This window comes from Mixophyes fleayi, chromosome 3 (assembly GCF_038048845.1).
Source record: "Mixophyes fleayi isolate aMixFle1 chromosome 3, aMixFle1.hap1, whole genome shotgun sequence".
NCBI lineage: Eukaryota > Metazoa > Chordata > Amphibia > Anura > Limnodynastidae > Mixophyes > Mixophyes fleayi.
Genome location: NC_134404.1, coordinates 271,389,153 through 271,410,943, shown reverse-complemented (window position 1 = coordinate 271,410,943; position 21,791 = coordinate 271,389,153). Strand labels below are relative to the sequence as shown.

General features: G+C 38.1%; 1 protein-coding gene across 6 annotated transcripts in view; it reads left to right on the top strand.

Moving 5' to 3' along the window:
* Positions 1-21,791, top strand: part of STXBP5 (syntaxin binding protein 5) — a 248,540-nt gene that overhangs the window by 119,151 nt on the left and 107,598 nt on the right. For all 6 annotated transcript variants that reach the window (XM_075203587.1, XM_075203588.1, XM_075203586.1 and 3 more), the window contains one exon: positions 14,438-14,572. In XM_075203587.1, the coding sequence (XP_075059688.1) occupies positions 14,438-14,572 (135 nt within the window). The remainder of the gene's footprint in view (positions 1-14,437; positions 14,573-21,791) is intronic.

Here is a 21,791-nt window from a genome sequence, read left to right as displayed (position 1 = left end):
TCTTCATATACATTAATTCTGGGGTACGTATGGGATATAGTCATGCCTTCAGGTAAATAGAAACAAATCTTAAATGTTTGGTGCACATTCATAGAAAAGCAAAGATAAAGCCTAGTTGAACGTAGGGTTTATTACCCACGTTCAGAAGACTTGGGGCTAGATCTACTAAACTGCGGGTTTGAAAAAGCGGAGATGTTGCCTATAGCAACCAATCAGATTCTAGCTTTTATTTATTTAGTGCACTCAACAAAATGACTGGAGATGTTGCCTATAGCAACCAGATTCTAGCTGTCATTTTGTAGAAGGTACTAAATAAATGAAAGCTAGAATCTGATTGGTTGCTATAGGCAACATCCCCACTTTTTCAAACCCACAGTTTAGTAAATATACCCCCTTAAATGTTTTTTGGTCTGCATATGACCTACAACTTTTCTAAAGACAGTGTTTTAGCATTTTGGCTTTTCCTGTTTTTATTGGTCATGCTTTGATATAATCATGCACGTTGGATTGATTCTAAAACTTATTTCTCTTTACTTACTGAATAGATCAAAAATAAAACCCATATTCCCATGGCAACAGATATTTCTCTTTCTTTTTTGCGTTCAAATTGCTGCATATCAGCAACTGTATTCGTAAGTAAAGTTGATTGGTGCAACTTTTATATTTTTATTTTTTTTTAAAGCCTGGAGAAAGTCAGTGTGCCATTTCTCCCTGATCGGTTTATTTCAGTGTAATTGATTTAGCCTTTGTCAGAAAAATTGCAGTGATCTGGATGAATGTATTTGCAATATGCCCTTTCTGAACCATCTCTCTGACTTTAAAGTCTTGGTACATAGAAATATAATGCCATTACAATATTTTTTTGCTGTGTCAGTAATCACACTGCATTAGATGTTACATTAGAGCTGTTATATTTTGTGACAATCTTGCATAAAGCAAGTATGTGAGAAACAGAACTACTTAGTCAACGTGCCCAGTTGTCTATTTTTGCATTTGCCACGGGTGAACAACTACATCTTCCAGTACTGGAGAAAGATGTATATAAATATGGCCTTACTAGTGGTGGATCTAGAATATAACTGATCTAAATAGGAATAAGCAGGGATTTGATTAAAATACATATTCCAAGTCAGTGCTCTGAAGTTATCCATTTATAAAATTAATATTTTATGTATTGAGCTTGCTGGGGATGGGGGGGAGCTCTCTTTAACTGTATCTGAAATTCTGTTATAAGGCCATAGTGGAATAAGACCATTTTTTCTTTGCACATCTCACTGAATTATCCAACCAGAGGAGCCCATACATTCATGTTCTAAACAATCATTCTGACTAAAGCAATCCCAGTGCTCGGGGGGGAAAAAAACATTAAAGGAGATTCTTAGATCTGGCAGAGGACCCTGCTGTAATCAGTATTTTAGTTAGAATGTTTGTTTATAGCTTGACCTGTTAGCAAGTGTTCACTAACTAGTGTAAAACTAATTGATATGAAGTACTTCTATATTTTTGTCAACTTTACTTATGACTTGGGGCAAGACTCAAAATGCTCCTGTAGCATGTACATGGAAGCAGCAATCCTGTATGGTAGTTTGAGTCAATAGCGGATGTTAGGAAACATTGAGGTCAATAACGTCCCTCCTTATGCATATTGGTACAGCCTACAAAATGGCTCCCTCCACTGGCAGGCAGATGCATTTTAAGTATACTCTTGCACTTTTTTTTTGTGTGTGTGTATATAATATATATTTTTATGGATCAAGTAAATAGGATTTTTCTGTGGAACAACTGTCTGGTTTTGAGGAATATAGCTTGTGGCAGGAAGATGATGAAAGATTCTTTTTTTAGTTGACATTTAACCCCAGTATTGTTAAGTTGAGTCGTAGCCTTTTTACCGTGAAATGATTGTAGGAGATTGTAAGCTCTTTCATAGAGGAATCTAAACTAAGCTAAAACGTCAACATCGGGGTAATTCCTTAGGTGCAAATCGAATTTGCAGCAGAATCACAAATGATAAAGATACTCCATAAATCTCTGACAGACAGAAGACTGGAGGTGCAACTAGAGATGTGTATCCACAGAATTCGCTGTACATTCTCTGTGTAGTAATTGTTGTACACTTGCATTCATGCTTTCTTAGATGTAGCAATCACAATTTGAACACCGTAATTGCAAAAGTGTTTTTATAATAATGCAGAATCTGTTTTATATTTCTAAATATCTGATTGCTTCCAGGAGGCGAGATTTCTTTTTACACCATGTCTGAGACTGCAGAAAGAGTTCAGGTTTATTGTATGTAATACGTATTAGAAAATTGGCTTGGTAGTATAATACTTTAATTGCTCATCCACACCTATTTAATATGAATGAGACTTTAACCTCTTTCCATCATTAAGTTTTGAAGTTTAATGCCACATTTAACATTTTAGAAGGTAGCACTCTTTTTGCCCCCACTGTGCTGCTGGAAAATAGATTTGGTAGATTTACAAATTTGGGAAGATCTCCTGGACATTCCAGGAGAGCAGGCATATGGTGAAGCCATGAGCCTGAATTGGCATGCTGCTGTGTTTGCTGGTTAATTGCCCTTTAGAAAAAATGATTTTAATGTTAAGACTAAATAAAAAATCAATTTGAACACATACAAAGAACCAGAATGTTTGTATTCATTATCTACGATTGTACCTGAAACAGAAAATATTTTGATGAATAATGTAAGCAGTGTAATATAGTGTTGCGTGATTGAATGTTACTGTACAATGCCAGTTATAACATAAACTGTGTGAATTGTGCAGCACGGTGATTAGCATTTTTCTGCCTCACAGCACTGAGGTTATGAGTTTGATTCCCAACCATGGCCTTATCTCTGTGCAGTTTGTATGGGCTCCCTGTATTTGCATGGGTTTCCTCCCACACTCCAAAAACATATTAGTATGTTAATTGGCTGCTATCAAATTGACCCTATTCTGTGTGTGCCAGGAAATTTAGATTGTAAGCTCTATTGGGGAAGGGACTGATGTGAGTGTGTTCTCTGTACAGCACTGCAGCGTTAGTAGTGCTATATAAACAAATAATGAGGCTCTTTGCTGTATAAAGAAATTGCAAGAGGGGTTTGGATTCATTGTGTATCTAGAGACCTTTACACGCAGGTGTTGAAATGAAAAGCAAGACGAAAACCTTACACTTTGTCCTCTTAACAGAGTACAATATGCTGCAGGGAAGGGTGTTTTTGTGTGTGTGAAGAATCGCTAATAAACGCTAAAGGCAAAGTTGAAATTGACGCAAAGTGAGTGCTTGTCAGTGTCTACAGGTCTGTTCACATTTCACATTATTTTGGAACTATCAGCATTAAAGGGAGTTTAACAGGTTTTAAGAGCGTGTTGAACATCTGATTTCGTCTTGTTTGTTTCTAAGGCTGAATTTTAATGCCTTAGTCTTTTAGCTATTATAAAGAAGTCAGCGAGTGTCGTACAGTAAAGACGAAGCATTTTAAAAATCTTATGTTGAAACTAAGCCTAATACAGTGGTTTTACCGAAAGTATGGTTTGCTGCAGGAATGTAGAGACTTTGGCATACCTCCTGAATCTATGGTGATTACTTCCTTTCACAAAGCTTTTTCTTATCGGGACATGATTACCAATCATTGTCTTCCCCAAGTCCTAACATTTGATAAATTTTATCTTATGTAGCAAATAACCCATAACAGATTCTACTTTTATCTTTATTCAACAATTAGCCAAGCCATATATGAAAAAGTAAATCTATAGCTTGTAAAACCACCTTTTAGCTGCAATAACTAATGATTTTCTGTGTCAGTTTGATGTAAACCAAACCAACTCAAATACAATGCAAGACAAACATGTGGTTATACCTTATGACCAGAAACTCCACATTGCTCTTCTCAATCTAGAGGACATTGTTCCAAAAATCTTGTATAGTTCAGATGCAAATTGCACTGCAATGGTGGTTTTGTTTTTTGTTCTCCTGGTTACCCTTCCATGAAATCCATATGTACCCAGTTTTATTCTGATGGTAATCTTTAACTATAACACTTATCACTTAAGAGACCTGTACATCCCTGGATGTAGCCTCTGGATTATCATACTGCCTGATCTTAAGGTGAAATTGATGAGAAGATTGGCATCTGTCTCAAATGTTTTTCTATTTGTAGAAAAACGATATGCATATGGCCCTTTCCAGACTCAGACGTCTGCAATGATCTCAGAGAATTTTTTATTTTTTTTATCATCTCCTTGGCAGAGGGTTGTTTTGTGTGAACTGTGTAAAGGGTGGTAAAAGGGTACCCTAGCGAGGTTAGGAGGGTGCCTGCGTAATCTTGTAATTCATCCTGCCGAGGTGGGTTTTCAGAGAACACTTGAAGGTTTGAAGACTAGAGGAAAGTCTTGTGTGAGGGCAGAGGCGGATCTAGAAAGTAATTGTAGGGGGGAGATGTAGGCCCCGCCCCCCTTTTGACACCTAAGGCTGCCTGTGGCTGCACACTATGTGCAGGTCCGTTTGGCAGGGACAGTGTGCTGTCTGCCGGCGGCAGCAAGCCCCTGCTGGGGGGGATTCCACAAAGTGGGTGCAGCCTGCAAAAAGTTCTGTTTGGAATGGGAGATATTTTGAGGCCAGTGTGAAGGTGTATGTTGATTGCCTTGTATGTTCGTAAAGGTACTTTAGATTGGATTCGGTTAAACCCAGGTAACCAATGTAGAGACTTAGTCGATCAGCAGTGGACTAACTATTTCAAAGGAAAATCAATCTAGCCACTTTGTGCAAAATAGATTGTAGGGGTGAGAGTCTGATTCAGAGAAGACCAGTAAGGAAGGCATTGCAATAGTCCATGCAGGAGATGAGTGTTTGAATTCGTTTTTGCAATGTCTTGTGTGGGATGCGAGTAGTCTGGAAATGTTGTTTTTTTTTTTTTTTGTTTTTGGATTCTATGTAACATGATTTTTGATAGTCGATAAGGGGAACAAAGGATAGTTTGGCGTCAAAGATCAGACTTGGGCAGCTAGCTTATGGGTGGGATTTATGGTTGTTAACAGAAATAGAAATATCAGGTAGATAACTTATGTTGACAGGTGGGAATATTAACTCTATTTGCATTAGAAACATCAAGGACATATAGAAAGATTAGAGCGCTATCAAGCTGTCATAGAACAATTACAAATATATAAATAAATATATTTGATCTCTTGACCAGGTGTTCCACAATAGGATTCTCAATGGTTTGATCCAAACATGAAAAACAAAAGTAATCATACACTATACCGTAACATTGTATGAATTGATATACATATATAATCATATATACATCCAAAGTATATAGTCTGGTGCTTTTTTGTTTCACTTTCTTTCACAATGTGACATCCCCTTTGTGAGAGAACTTACAAGACCAAAACTTACCGTGGATCGTTGCCATGTAAATTTAAAAATGTCTAGTGCAATACTTTTTAAAAAAATAAATAAAAACAAAAATGTATTTTGCACTAGAACAGATACAAATACAAACAGGCAAATATAATGCGTCGGTATTCCTACCAGAAGGATGTAGATAGCATATAAATCCTTGGATAGCTGACAACCCTTATCAATTCAAGCAGTAGCTCCTGCCTCACATAGCCAGTATTATCCTACGTGGATACCAACACATTATATTTGCTTGTTTGGATTTGTATCTGTTCTAGTGTAAAATGTTTTGATCTTTTTTTAAAAATAAATTGCTTTAGATATTTATTTTTTAAAATACATGGCAACGATCCATATGTGAATATTCGCCATGATTTCGTCAAAACGTCCCTGCGTATACTATTGAGGAGCCATTGAGGCTTGAGATATGTAAAACACCTATACTGTTTCCAGTTAGTGCGCTACCTTGAGGGGATATTCACTATGGAATGTGGTTCACACTTTAAAACTTGTGAGTCACTCATCATAGTCTTGTAAGTTCTCTCACAAAGGGGAGGTCACACTGTGAAAGAACAAAAAAAAAATTACATAGATTTTGGATGGATTGATATACATAAATACACTATTGTGTTTGAATAATTTTGTTTTTCATGTTTGGTTCACACCGTTGAGGTCCTATTGGGAAACACCAGGTCAAGAGATCAAATATAAGTATTTATATATTTATTATTGATATATGGGAGATTGATAGCGCTCTAATCTTTGTTCTTTTGTTTTTTTTTGTTTTTTTTTATATTTTCAACAAGTGTTTAGTTGAGGTTTAGAGTTGTGACCTGTAGTCATCTATGAGGTGCCCTAAGGAATCCTTTTCATTTCACTTTTTGTTTTGTTGCATTAGATTATATGGACATTGGTGGTATAATCATATGTCCAGTACAAGTATATTCAGACACTACTCATACCCAGGCTCCTTTTTGGTATATAATCATATATGAACGACTCGTATAAACTGGACATTTTCCTATCTAGTCTTATGGTATGGGTTATTTGTAATCTTTTATGTTTGATAGAACATATACAGGCTAACAAGATTAATGTTTATATATGTGATTCTAATCCTAGTATTAGTGATGTGTGCTGATTAATGGACAGGTAGTACAGGAGCTGGGAATCAAAGACGGAGCCTGAAACTGCTACCCTGCCTAGGGTCCCTTTACGTCCTCAATAGGCTCTGCATCGCCTCCTGTTTTATATGTTTAAAGCATCGCTTACCCTATTTGTATATCATTTCCTCAGTTTAGCTCTACACATTTGAACTATACTACTTTCTCTTTACAGCTTTACATACTAAACTGATGTAGATATCCTTATACTGTCAGTTCCTTTCTTGTTAGTAACTCGCCTCCTTAAACTGAAAAGTTCATATGGATGTAAGCTTATTTGTACTTAACATTTGAACTAAATACAGTTCATAGGACAGAAACAAAAATTATCAATACAAAATTAGCAAACATGGGGGAGGGTGAAAGATTGTGAGGATAGAAGAAAGGGATGGAGCCCTCTTTATAACCATTGTAAAGTATATTTGTGCGGTTTCACGATTTATGTAAAATAACGAAGGACGGAATAATTGAATTTTATTTCTTTAAGTTGCATTTGTCTGAGGTAATAGCACCTTTACTTCACCAACCTTCATCTTCACAATTTTGGAAAAGGGTGGAACAATCTGTAACCAATCAGATCTGAATGCTCACAACAGGACGAGTATTTCAGGGGATGAATGAATACCTCCCAACTGTTCCGATTGACAGTCCAGATATGCAGGTCATAAAGAGGTGGGGCTTAAATGAACGCAAAATACGGATAGGTCAGGAAGGGGACTTATTTTATCCCAACTTAGCAAGTCTAAATGTTGGGAGGTGTGGGAAACTTTTGTGATTATTAGTAACTAAAGAACTACAGATGATGGAGGATGTATCATGATCTGGGTGTAGAGAATGGAGGAAGTGGGGAAACCAATGACTGACCATGTGAAGGACCAGGGTCATCCAACAATACAGAGCAGGGGTGTGAGACTTCTGTCACACTCATGCAGGATTGTGGTGTCTAATGCACCTCTATATGAAATTTAGTTCATACATCAACTTGTTTTCTATTTTATGCAGTTTATACATAAATTTTGGCCACGATATAAGGTCTTCTTTAAAATAAATAAAAATAAAAAACAATTGTGGAACACAAAAGCTCACAACATCTCAATATTTACTATTTTAGCCCAGAGCTGTACATTTGGTTTTCAGGAATTTTTAACACTTTAAAATGTATGAAAATTGCATGAAATATACAGCAAATTGATATTGATGTCATCAGTCACATTCTTACATTGGCTGTATACAAGGTTTTTAAAACGACTCATCACGTGTGTTTTGTGTTTTATCATATTGTTCTTTATCCAACAACCTAATGTGTTTTGCTTCCTATCTCCATCATTCATATCCTGCTTGGAAGCTGGAAAGCCTGCTTTGTGCTCAGACAAGTCATCGTTTGCATTGATTGTTATAATTACTGAGGCAGATTGTTCCAAGAGGCACCTTCACACAGAACAGGGATTGTTTGAAGTATGCAGTGGAATGAAGGCATGGTGTGCATGCATAAACAATGAAATGGAAGTCTCATACTACTGCAGTGTCTGGAGAAGTTGTTTGTATCATGCTAAATATAGATACTAAATATAAATTGCTTTCATTCCTACAAACATATATACCAAAAATACTTTTAATTTGCTTTGCAACTTTTGGGGCATAACTTTGGGACTAAGATGGTAAAAGCAATGCTATGCCTACTCGTTGCAGAGCAGTGTCATATTTGAAGCTTTTCCAAGGCAGGAGAAGGTAGTTGATTCAGTCATCTGAAACGTACACCCTCTTTTAAATCCAAGTTATTACATGCTTTAACATACTTGGCTATAGTCTAGTCCTCAAAGTCCTAAAATTTGATAAATCGAGTTTCATGTGACAAATAACCCATAACAGATTTTAATTTGTCAATATTTATTCAACATAAATAAGCCAAATTGAAGTAGTACACCCAATCGTTTAGTAGCTTGTAGAGCAAGACAGATAACCTTACATTTTCATAATCTTCAATTTTATCCTGATATAAAGAGTTCATGATGAACTCAATGATTGTGAAGTCCTGTGGCTACGAAACAGCCCCAAACCGTCACCACTTGACCACCGTCCTCGAAGGTTGGTATGACGTTTTTGGGGTGATGTGCTGTTTGGTTTTAGCCAAACATTGGTGTGTGCAGCAAAACCAAACAATTCTACTTGGGTCAGAGGTATTGTTCAGATAGAGCTTTGCAAACATAAGCCATGGTATTGATTTGTGTGGTTCTGTGTGTTTTTTTTTTTTTTTTGTTTTTTTTTGGAGATGATACAAAATGTATCCTGTCCATTTAATGCCATACTTGCTCATGTTTTTTTTTTTTTGGATGTCTTATGAATTTTAACATTTACTGTGTTGACGCACACCTGGTAGATCCCTGAATGTAACTGTTTGTTCTGGTTTTTCTGAGCATCATACAACCCTTACCAGACTGATAAGCAGCAAAAATCAAGCCTTCTCTAAGACCATTGCAGATGTCACAAACCTGAATGATCCAAACTAAAGCTAAATATTGGTAGCACTTGATGATCAAATAAAGCGCCTAGCTCAAATTGTCATCTTTGTTGATATGGAGCAGTATAGGGATCTTCAGATTGTTAAAATGCTATGGGTTCTTTGTTACGTGATGTTGCAAAATTTTAGGCCTTGGTGAGAAATAGATTATTAATGCTCACTGAAATGAAAAACGCATATTTTAAAGTACAAGTATTTTTTCTCGTTTACAGAGAATATAGAGGAAATCTTGCTGTTGCCCTTGAAAATATACCCTTAAATTGCCAGTTATGTGAGAGTGGGGGTCATATGACTGGACTATTTAGTACTAGATGGGCAAATCTAGGTACTCTAGGGGGTAAATGTATCAAGCTGAGAGTTTTCCGACGAGTTTGAAAAGTGGAGATGTTGCCTATAGTAACCAATCAGATTCTAGCTGTCATTTTGTAGAATGTACTAAATGATAGTTTTACGGCGGGTTTGAAAAACCAATCAGATTCTAGCTTTCGGCTTGATGCATTTACCCCCAGGTGTGTAATGAGCTAGTTGCAGTTGGGGCATGAAGTACCAAAATATGGGAAATGAACAAGATTTTATTACTTTCTATTTAAAAGGGATGCAAATTAGAAGGCATTCTCTTTTTTTAAAAGCTTTTGCAATGCTTTTTAACGTATAAGTTCTTTATAGCACCAGCTTAAAGTAGGTGTTAATGTACTACATACAATGGAGTTTTTCATTCTGTACATTCACAAGTTAAACATTCATTATATACACTTAAATGTGTTTCCAGTTTTAAAAATCTAATTGAAATGAAGAATCCCAATGTCCTTTTCCTTTCAAGTTCAATAGTAGCTAAATACAAGCTTAATTTCAATTTATATAAAATTAGAACAATAAATGCTCAATACGATGAGGGGCTGGCAGTCCAAATGAAGAAGAGTTTTGGCATTAGGTTTTGTGGGGTGTTTTTTTATTTTTTTATTTTTTTTTTTATTTTTTTTTTTACAGCTTAAACACCATGCCCAGGTTTATGTAGCAAACTAGAATGTAAAAGCATTTGATTAAACGGACAATTTAAGGCCATGTTGGTATGTGAATGTACTTGTAAGTGTGCTTAAATGGAGATCAAGAGCAGAACAATGGAGGTAAATGAGGCATGTTCTGTGTAGCAAAAACTAGGGTGACTAGATTTCTAGTTACTTCAATCTCAAATTGGGCTAGTGATTGTCCAAATTCTGTACTCCCTATCTCATACAGTATGTATACTGACACCTAAATGTGCAGGATGTTTACTAAATAAAATAATAATCTCCAAAAGGAGCCTTCTAATCCTAATGTTGAGTAACTTTGCAGGAATATAGAAAACATGTAAAAAGTAAAGTCACGTACAAAAATACCAAAACTAATGTGTGCTAATAATCATAACTATGCCTAATTAATTTATAAGCTTTTAAAAAAATCACCATTTCACTTATTTTAAGTCACCTGACAAGTATCCTGTTTTGGGTTACAGAGACAATAGAAGTGCTGGAGCTCTAATGACAAGTTTAGTGTCAAACTGAAATACTGTACAATATTACTCATAAATAACCAGATTTTACAGCTTGTTTTGTTTTTCAATGGTTAAAACATATTAACAATATCTTTTTGTTTTGGTAGCTGTTGTTCTGTACTTTTTCTGCATAATGATTCATGTAGTTCATATATTAAATGCACTATCAAATAATGTAAAACACTTAAATGGTTTCAGAATATACATGCTTCCTAAGACTTAGTTTGGGTCAAACATAGTAACATAGTTGATGAGGTTGAAAAAAAGACATCAGTCCATCAAGTTCAACCTATTTTGGATCGCCTGCGATCCTGCACTTATATTTGAAATTAATCCAGAGTAAGCAACCGCCAATCTGTTTCCCGGGCTCCGTTAGTGTCTGAGGCACAAGAGCTTCTAGTTTTGTCACCATTTATAGCCCTTATTTCCTAGGAATACTTTTGTGTTTAATTTCCAGCACTTATGTGCAACAGATACATTAGCAGGCGAGTCTACAGCTGGTCTTTGTACTTTTTGTTGTAGGAAATGATTGTGCAGGATTTTATTTTAAATACTATAATTAGTGTCTTATGTACACTGGCTAAGGGATAAAAGCAATGAGGCTCATTTAGAGCTGGATGCATTTGAGGCAAGTGTAGGTGTAAGCTGCACAAGTGTATTTAAGTGTATAATGTAAGGCGCACAGATCTAGAGATACATTTGGTGCAAAATTGGTCGCTCTTGCGTATGTGAAACGCAATTAGACAACTCATTACAAACAATTGGCGCATTATATTATTTAGTAGCCGACAGGCCACCCAGCCTTTCATCTGTGACATGAATCCGCAAGGCGCAAGTATTTGTCGTATATAGAGGTTATTTCCCAGTGAAATAAAAGCTTGAAGAAAGAGGAAATTTTTCAGTGCGTGTCATGCAGTATTTATTTCCTGCTGCACTACAAATCCCAACAGGCCCTTGATGCCAGAGCATGCTGGCATATTTAGTTCTGGTTCTTCAAGCGCCAGCATTCCAGAGCAGTTTATAGCTGACAGGGCTTGCTGGGACCAGTAGTGCACCAGGAAAACAATACTGAGGAATTTTAACACTCTGTTCTGCGCCTCCAGATGCAAAGAAGTTAAACACTGTGGCCCCCTATATCAGTCGTAGCCAAGCTGTGGCTCTAGAGCCACATGCGGCTCCATGAGCTTTTAAAATGTGGCTCCTAGCTGGGAGCATCAATGAAGTATAATGTTCCATGTGCCAGCAGGGGCAGATTGGAAAACATTCAGCTACGTGACAGAGCAGCCGTGTCTTGTGACCTGCTCTGCAAAATGCACAGACAATCAAATCGGAGAATGAGAGATTGCAGCGTGCTCCTCCTCCATCCGTCTGTGCAGACAATTGACATGTGAGATCAGATGGTATGTAAATAGATGTGAGGACATTTGGGGAGATCTGATGGCATGTATGAGGAATTTGGGCAGCTCTAATGGCATGTAAGGGGCATCTGGTGAGGTCTGATAGCATTTAAGGGGCCTGTGGTGGTATGTGGGGGCTGATGGGCTTGTAAGAGGCATGTGGCAAGGTCTGATGGCATGTAAGGGGAATATGGGGAGGTCTGATGACATGTAAAGGCCATGTGGTAAAATCTGGTTGCATGTGGGGATGTCTGATTTGCATGTGGATAGGTATAATGGCATGTTAGGTGGCCTGATGGGCCTTTCTGGGGCATGTGGAGAGAGAGGTCTGATTTACATGTGGGGAAGCAGATGTGCACGTAAGAGGCATGTGGAGAGATATTAGTGCATTAGCAAGATATTGTAAATGTTATATTTTCAATGTATGTGTATGGTATGTATACGGGTGTTTATATTGGGTATTTGTATGTGCACACCCATATAGAAGGTAAAGTTGACTCTTTGCGGTATCTATAGATATTATTTGGCTCTTGGGCTCTGACTGGTTGGCCAACCCTGCCCTATGTTCTAGGAGAATAGAAAATATTAAAAATCGTTTATGTACACTTATTGTTCTTAAACGTACCAAAATCTGATAAATGTAATTTAGCCTTGGACAAACTAGCAATGTTTTTTTTTTTTTTTTCTTATAATGCAAGAATTTTAGTTTTTGGAGAATGGATATGACGCAATTAGACTGGGTAAACTGTAGATCATATTTTAGTGTTCAGGTATCATAGCTAGTGGCCTTTCATTTGTTAGTGTATATTAAGGAATCAGATGAGCTGAATGGTTCAATAATGCCAGTATATGTCTGTTTAACTTTTGCCTCTGCATATCTGGTGGAAAAATGGTTTTAATATTTACCAGAATACGCATCATATTTGTCTGGTTAATTCTTGTTTCAATATGCTTCATACTCAGAAATTTTTTTGTAAACTTCTAACTTGCAGTGGAAACACTAAGAATTCCTCGCTGTCATGGCTTTAGAATTGTACTGGCAGAATAGGGTTGGCGTGGATATCCATATGCAATCTGTGAATCCCACAAGACCTTTGCATACAATATTTATTGCATATGTGTTTTTGTGCTACAAATTGTTAAAAGCTTTGTGTATTTGCTGTGGAAGCTATTTGCCTTGACATCAACCCTTTGTAAAGGCCGAGTTTAAAACAATGCATGGGAACACGTGAATCATTCCTTCAAGGCAGCTCTTCATTGTCCTTGTAAAGAATAACTTGGGTAAAAGCATAGGATGACTCTGTTAACATTGCTCTGGTGTGACTGCATTTGTTTTGTTTTCACTATATTTTTGCCTTCATTTCTGAGGAAATTGGTCCATAAGTGACATTCTTGCCGTGTCAAAAATGATGTTGTACAAATAAAATGGATCGGTCGCCCGATGGCAGAGAACCTCTAAGATTACATTTCTTGCAACTTTTACTAAATGAAATGCTTTATCTTTGATTAAAAAAAAGACATGGCTGCAAAAACAAAGTAGTTTTTTGGTACCCCTGTTTACAATGCAAAGCTTCTTACTAGATGTACTTGTGTACGATGCAGAGAGCACTACATGGCTATTTCAGATCAAAAATATTTGGGGGTTGAAAAACTTTAAGGGAAGCTGTAAAGATACACAAAGCAATGTATTCAGCAAAAGTTACATGAGGGCATGCATAAGTCAGTACATCACACTGGAGTTTTCTACATTGCTTGTATCTGATCACTGTGAAATGTACATTTGTCTATATTTTGCACAAATATTGTATGATTACAACAATTTTTTTTTTTTATTTTTTTGCCTTTGCACCACTTGCTGATTTGCGCAGCTCCAAATTCTGCTTCCAGGCAACATTTGCACCTATTTATAAATTATCCGGTAAAGTAGGAAAATGAAAATGTTTCCTAGCACCATTTAAATCTCATCTGTTATGGACATAATTGCTTTGTGATGATTTGTAAAAAATCTTTCCAGTTACATTTTGTTATCGGACAAATATGCTGTTAAAATGCTGATTAACAAATGTCTAAAATTTTACATTTGTTTGGTTTACATTTTAATTTGCATATACTGCTAATAGCATTGTGCAACAATGTAAAAAATCTGATCATGAAAATGTTAGTCTTGGCTACTTAACTCCATAGCCACACATTTTGTATTCACGGAAGCTCTTATCTTATCAGGTGTGGTCCCATAATCAATTTTTTTTTTTTTTTTTGTGTCTCCCGATTATTAAATACAATATACATTCTTTTGAAAAACTGCGAACTGGAGATATGATTTATTTTGCATTGTCACAATTTTGTTCTTTTATAATATATATGCTTAAGCTATTGTATGCTTTTATGTTTCCTAAGTCTGTATTATTTTTGTGTTTTTACCTAGGATAACTTTTTGCCACCTGCCTTTCCAGAGCAAATGGCTCTACGTGGGGACAGAAAGAGGAAATATTCACATTGTCAACGTGGAGTCGTTCACGCTCTCAGGCTACGTCATCATGTGGAATAAAGCCATTGAACTGTGAGTGTTACGTAGCCAGTGACATTAATGAGAACATTTGTGCCAATCCTTCATGATGATGCCCTGAGCAGGCCCCTCGAAAAAAGGGCACAAAGCCAAGTTAAAGATGCATAAATTTCTTCTAATTGGCTGCAGAGAATCTGATGCCTCACTAGATTATCAGTTTATATACGTCAGTTCTTGCTCTGAGAGCTAATTACTTTTTGGAGGCCCAAATGCTGGCAGCTGAGAAATCCAAGCAGATAAAAATCATTTGGAGCATTTATGGGGCATGACACTGTTCCCAAGCTGAGCTTGTACGCCATGCCCGTATTCTCCGTTTTTTATTTTTTTAAGCTTTTGACAGCTGCATGATTTTATTAAAACTACTCTTGGGTATAATCCCAGAATTTACATGTTCTCCTGTTTTAGAAAACTAATAACAGATCAGGACTGTCATACGGCAGAGAAGTTACTGTACTTTCCAGGGAAAACTCATATTAGGCAGCTCCCTATGAAAAGTAGAACATTGACTTGTCATTGTACATTGGTAGCCACAGAGGCACTTCTCCATTTTTACTGACCAATTTTGGAATGGTATAATCATGATTTTACAGCTTTTAAGCAGCTAAACAGTCTACAACTGGCACTGATAAAGGGGTAGGTGTAGCAAACCTTCTAAAAAGGAATATTGGAGGTGTTGCCCATAGCAACCAATCGGTTTCTAGGTACCATTTACATAATACATTTACAACAGTGGTGAGCAATCTGCCAGCAGCTCACTGAGCCTTCACCTGTTAGCCTAGTTCACTAAAGCAGCAATATATTTATATCTAAAAGTGATCTTAGATTCCTAGTTTGTTTGAGAATTTACCATCTAATCATTACTGCTATTACAAAGAAGAACAAACCTGCTAGCTTTTATTTTTCAAAATGTTTGTTAATGTGTTCATAAATTTTACATTACGTGAACCATAAACTGAAAGGAGGATCCCCTCTTCTTACCACCGCCACAGTTTATGGTACTGGCACTATTATTACCTCTCACTCATTTGAACCTTAGATGAGATGCTTATACACAATCATACATAAAGTCAAATTTGTTGAAGTAAAGGTGGAATTAATTGGATGATCCCAACACCTGCCTCAGACCTCCTGCTAAATTTTGTTCAAATCCGTTTATGACAGACTTTGTTGAAATCCCTGATTTACATATTCAGAAGAGCAGATCAGGGCAAAGTGACCGTTACAGTTTATCAGTAAATTCATGATATGGATTTGAATTAGCTAGAAAAGTAATGGGTAAAGGCTAGGTACACACGGAGAACACGTCGGTCAATTCTTCAAACGATTGTACCTTCGACTGAAGGTCCGATCAGTCTGGCGATTCATGCATGTACACTGACACCATTTGCCTTCAGATTGGTGCTCTCCATCTGGTCCTCCTAGTCGTCTTCAGAGAATGACGGCACAATATTTGTTCATTCATTCTTGTTACACTGGTTAAAACCGCCTTGTTGTAGTTATCCATGTGTCCTAACGAATTTCGTTAGCTTCTGTGACTCTGAAACGAAACATTCTGTTCTAGAACGAACAAATTATTACTTCTACAACACTCTGTACATTTATTCACCAGGTCATGCATTGCTAGTATCGGCTGAAAAGAACCCGACTGTGTAAGCTCTCTGTGGAGATTTGAGCATGAGTGTCTACACACTACATGATCGTTGGGTTATTGTTCGGAAAATATTAAACAGTACAACCAAATGAGCCAACAATCTGTAATGACTTTCCACCATCGTGTCACTATACACACTAACACCTGACTTCCAACCGAACAGTCGTACGTCGGCCGATTTGCGCGATTATTGGACGAAAACACTACAGTGTGTACCTAACCTGATGCACTTCAGGTGCCTCCACTCTTCTAAGGGCTGTTCATTACTCCGTTTTAGTTATGGCCAAAAAAAGCCCCAAAACTACCTCTGCATCGTCACATCACTCATCCTAAAATTCCCACTCATGCCCCTCACGTCAAACGCTACAAAAAGCACTCACATGCTACTCAGACCACCCTAAATTCCCCGACTTAATGGCAGGGGCTGACTGGCAGACTTTATCCCGCGGGGCAAGCACACAGCACTGGCCTATAAGTAGTGGCCCATCCTTAAAGGGTGGTTTTTGGTACAATATAGATTTATCAATATAAAAAGAGGCTATTTTATTGTTGCTTAAACCAGCGATGCTTTATTATTTTAAATGATAAATCTTAAATAATGAAAACAATGCATCAAAGAACAAACCTCGCTTTATATTGCATTTTATTTATTTATATATATTTTTTTTTTCATACCTGGCTGATTAGAATAAGGTATATATCATATTATAGAAATAGATTATATAATGTTCTATTACAGTACTGAACACAGGTGCTGATTTCTCAAAATGGAAAAAGCCCCTTTACTTTAAAAAAAAAAAAAAAGACGTTTTTGCCAGCTAAAGGCTTGTTTTTGCTTCGCCCTATATTCTAATAGGGTTATTTTGTGTTAGGGTTAACCTAAAACAAATAATGAGGTGAGGTACTGGTAGGAGGAGTACTAGGTTTCAATCCGACACCCTGGCCCAGAACTGGATTAAGGCTCTTGGGGGGGCACAGGGGATTATAGACAGGATGGCTCCTATGATATAACATGGTTATCATTTTAGACAACTATACAGGCAATACTGTGTGCACTACTGTTAGGTGCACGCAGCTCTGCCTTTACGTGCAGTATAGTGTGAAGCGGGACATACCTCCCAACTGTCCTTTGTAGTCGGACCAAATCCTGACCAAGTGAGAAAGTCACCCAAATTTGGGTCTGCCCCACCAGATTCAGGACAGTTGGCAGACTATCATGTCTCTCCTACCTGTTCTTGTCACTTTCACCACCTGTGGCTGCTGGTGTCTGTAGCTCAGTTGCTGCTCGTATCGTATTTCTGGATCCTTGAAGGCCCTATTTGGTAAAAAAAAAAAAATGGGTACATGAAATTTAGCTTCAACCATCCCTGGCATTAAATCAATATATCACCCATGTTTTATAATTAGGTCCCCTTCAGCCCTGACATAGATCTATTTATCAAATGTGAATAAGATTATTTCCCTACAACTAGCCTGAACCTAAATTAACAGTATTCCCTTTTAATAAATAAACCTATTGCCCTTCAACCAAACATCCACAGCAATAAATTAAATAGCATTTTCGTTTAATAAATATAACCATTTTCCACAACCATCACCTGCATTAAATAATCCATATTCACATTTAATAAATAGCACTTCTCCCCAAACTCAGCCCTATATTCAATTAATAGCCCCAAACCACCCCAGTATTAAATTAAAGGTCCTGTCACCTCACCTTAAACTAATAGGCCCCACTGTTAACTTAAATAGCCTTACCATCACCCCACAAATTAATAGCACCCACTATTAAATAATTGGCTTCATCCACTATTAATTGGCTTCAACCCATAGTCCACCATTAAATTAATAGCCTGCCTCCCACACTATATTAAGACACCCCCCCCCCCATTTCCCTCACATATTATATTAACGTAACATACATTTATATTAACATACTCCATACACTATATTTGTGCACACAGAATTACACTTAGGGGTATATTAAACTGAGGGTTTTACTAAACTGAGGGTTTGAAAAAGTGGAGATGTTGGCTATAGCAACCAGATTCTAGCTGTCATTTTGTAGAATGTACTATATAAATCAGGCCTAGGTGGTACAGACCTATCAAATTTCACATAAACACACATTTTGATAGCGCTGAATCAATCGTATAATACAAAGTGTATTAAGGTTTAAACTTGTCTGCCGCTTCCTGGACAGTATGGAAAAACTCCTGTGTACTTTATAATATGTATAGGGGTTGCTACTTATATAGCCCAGCATGGGTAATGTGCTATTAACTAATCATATTATAATGGTCCACACTAGTTCTTGTGTAATCAAATGTTATATTAAGTCTATTATGATTGGGTAGATTACTAAGGAATGGTACCAGATACAGATCTTATAAGTCTGTTTATATTTAGATCTAATAGAGGCAGTGGTGTGAAAATACTTTAATTTATTCAAATAAAGCTACATTATCATTCGAAAACACCATGTTAAAATGATTCATAAAACGATATTCATAACACTTTATACCATACATGCCAACTCCCCTGGAAAGTCCAGGAGACTCCCGAAATTCGGGTCAGTCTCCTGGGCTCCCGTGAGCTGGCATTTCTCCCACATCCCGGAATTCACAGAGAATCGAGAAATCACGCCATTTTGGAAGGCGGGCGGGGCGAGGCCAACCCCCCCCCCCCCCCCCGCAAAACCGTTATTTACGTCGTGGGGCGGGCAAAATGACGCAATTGGGCCCAGTCACGCCCCCCTCCCAGAAACAAGTTTCCAGGAGTAGGCAAGTATGCTTTACACACACATGGCCCCCTCCCCATCACTTTACCACTTCTTACCTTTTCGTCCATCAGTGACAGCACAGGAACATGACTATATCCAACAGCTTTTGCACTGTGCATCATGTGACTGCATCAGTCACATGACCTACCGATGTCACAGGGTGAAGGGGATCTAGCTACTGCCTTACAAGTGAGATGCGATGGAGCCAGCCTTTGCGTTCTATGCAGGGGCTGTCACATTGCATTGTACTCACTGCAGCTGCATCATTCATTCACAGAATATTGTACTACAATATTCTGTGAATAATGCAGCTGCAGTGAGCACAATGCGATGTGACCGCCTTTGTGGTCTGTGCAGGGGCTGACTCCATCGCATTACCACTGGACCACCAGGCGGCCCAAAATTCAATTTAACTGTCTGGCCTGGGGGGTGTATGACCCCCTGGCCCAGCCCGTCCCTGCTCATTGAGAGCACCAGGGGCCACCCAAAACTAATTTAGAAACCTATAGAAATAGAGAATACTAGCGCCTATTTGTTACCTGTATGGACAAGTGATGAGGGCAAACAAGTGCACACTAGTACGCCTTCCAAAGAATTAAAAATTTAAGAAAACATCATGTAAATGACAATAAAATTGAACACTTATGGCTAATACAGATATATCATATAATTACCTTCAGTGTATATTGGTTAAATGTTATAAAGCAGCTGCTGATGAAATTGCATATCTCTAACTCTATAGCACTAAAAAGTGCAGCAACAATACAGACTAGTGAAATTATGTGGCATCGTAGTTTTATCAAATATATAGCAATTGATCAACTCCCAATCATTAGATGACAGACAAATTAATAACGATATGATCCACAAAATCAGATTTAGTACTGTGATACAGGCAATTGCCACACTTATTTGGAAATGTATGCAGTTCAAGTGCTTAATCTAGTAACCAAATTAATTAGCCACTAATTAATTAAATAACTCATTTAAATCAATGTTAATGGCAGCCTATAAAGCTTCAGTATGCAGCCCGCAGAGGAAGGAGGGAGACCACGTGGTGCAGAATACACTGCAATAACGCTTCCTCTGCTTTCATGTGCTGCGTCACCTCCCTGACTTGTGCGGCTGGAGTAAACTTGATGATGGCTTCCGTTTTAAAATTAGAATGATTAAATAAATTGTAAACATGCGTGGCATCTCTATGCCCTAAAACAAGTAGCACCAGCAGGGGCGGATTGGGAACTTAAAGTGGCCCTGGAAAAAATTCTTGAAGTGGCCTCGTGTGGGCGGGACCAAATCAACTGTAGGTGGGGCCAACACAAAAGTAGGCGGGATTTAGAACTACTAGAATATGGTTGTAGTTACATTTAGGAAAACCTAGATGTGATGATTTAATAAACATTGGGTCATTACTAAGGCAATGCAGGGGAAAGACTGCCTGTCCTGTGTTATACAAATACATGAATCCTTTTGCATTATCTGCGACTGGTTTATACCTCTGTGTTCAAACTTGTTTATTGCCTACCAACACATCCTTCCAATATTCCTTTCATTGAAACATATTTTACTTTGCTTAATAAGTTTATCTATTATGAAACATGTTGGCACAATCATATCTGATCAGTTTGCAAGAGTAGCATATGAGCACCTCACGCACTGATGCATTTTCCCCTGACATCATGAGCTGCAAACTACCAGTAAAATCTGGTGATATACTAAATGCAAAGGAGGCAGGATTAATGATATCAGTGCAATGGGGGCTGGCCATATGTTCAAGTGATCTGAGAATGGGATCAGTGCAAGGTAAAAGGCAGGAATGGAAACCACTAAAGTATGACCACGCTGGAATAAGGCTCTTGGGGGGGGGGGGGCCTGGGGCACTTAAAACAGGGGGGTTATCATATTGGATATATTTTAGACAAATACACAAGCAAAGCTGTGTGCACTACTGTTAGTTCCACGCAGCTCTGCCTTCATGTGAAGTGGGACATACCTCCCCGCCCCAGTGCCGTCACATCCACACATTACATAGCCACATGCCCCCCTGCCATCAAATCCACACATTACATAGCCATATTTCCCCCTGCCATCACACACACACACACACACACACACACACACACACACACTATAGCCATATGCCCCCCCTGCGCTCACACATTACATTTAGAGGCCCCTCTAGACAAATATTACATTACATTTAGATTGCCCCTATAAACACATTACATTACATTTACACATTACATTACATTTAGATTTAGAAGCCCCCTAGACAAACATTATATTACATTTAGAGCCCCCCTACACACAAATATTGTGGTGCGTGTCCCATGTGACCTCTGCAGCCACACATTGAGGAGTGAGGTATCGCATTCGCAGCTACTAGGGGGAAGGTGGCTGGTCCCAGGGAAAGGTCAGCTACCAACTATACCACGGAGTCAGCATCTCGGACTGGTTGGGGTTGCTCCCTCCCTTGCCCCCCCCCCCCCCCCCATTCGGCATAGTTTCCGGTTGCCAGGACTAAGGAGATCCGGGTGCCCGGTGATTCAAAGAAAAAATTAATGGACAAAAAAAAGAGAAAAAAAAGCAGCCTATGGACGGCCTCATTAGGCCATCAGCCTACCGGGAAAATTCCCTGTAAGGTCTATGGCCAATCCGCCCCTGAGCACCTGTACTATAGCCTTGTCTGATTGCCACTAAAGCTGGGGGACAGTCTGCATGGAATCCCCTGGCAAATGCAGCAAGTAGCACCAGGCTATGCCAGACTGGGATGATAACAG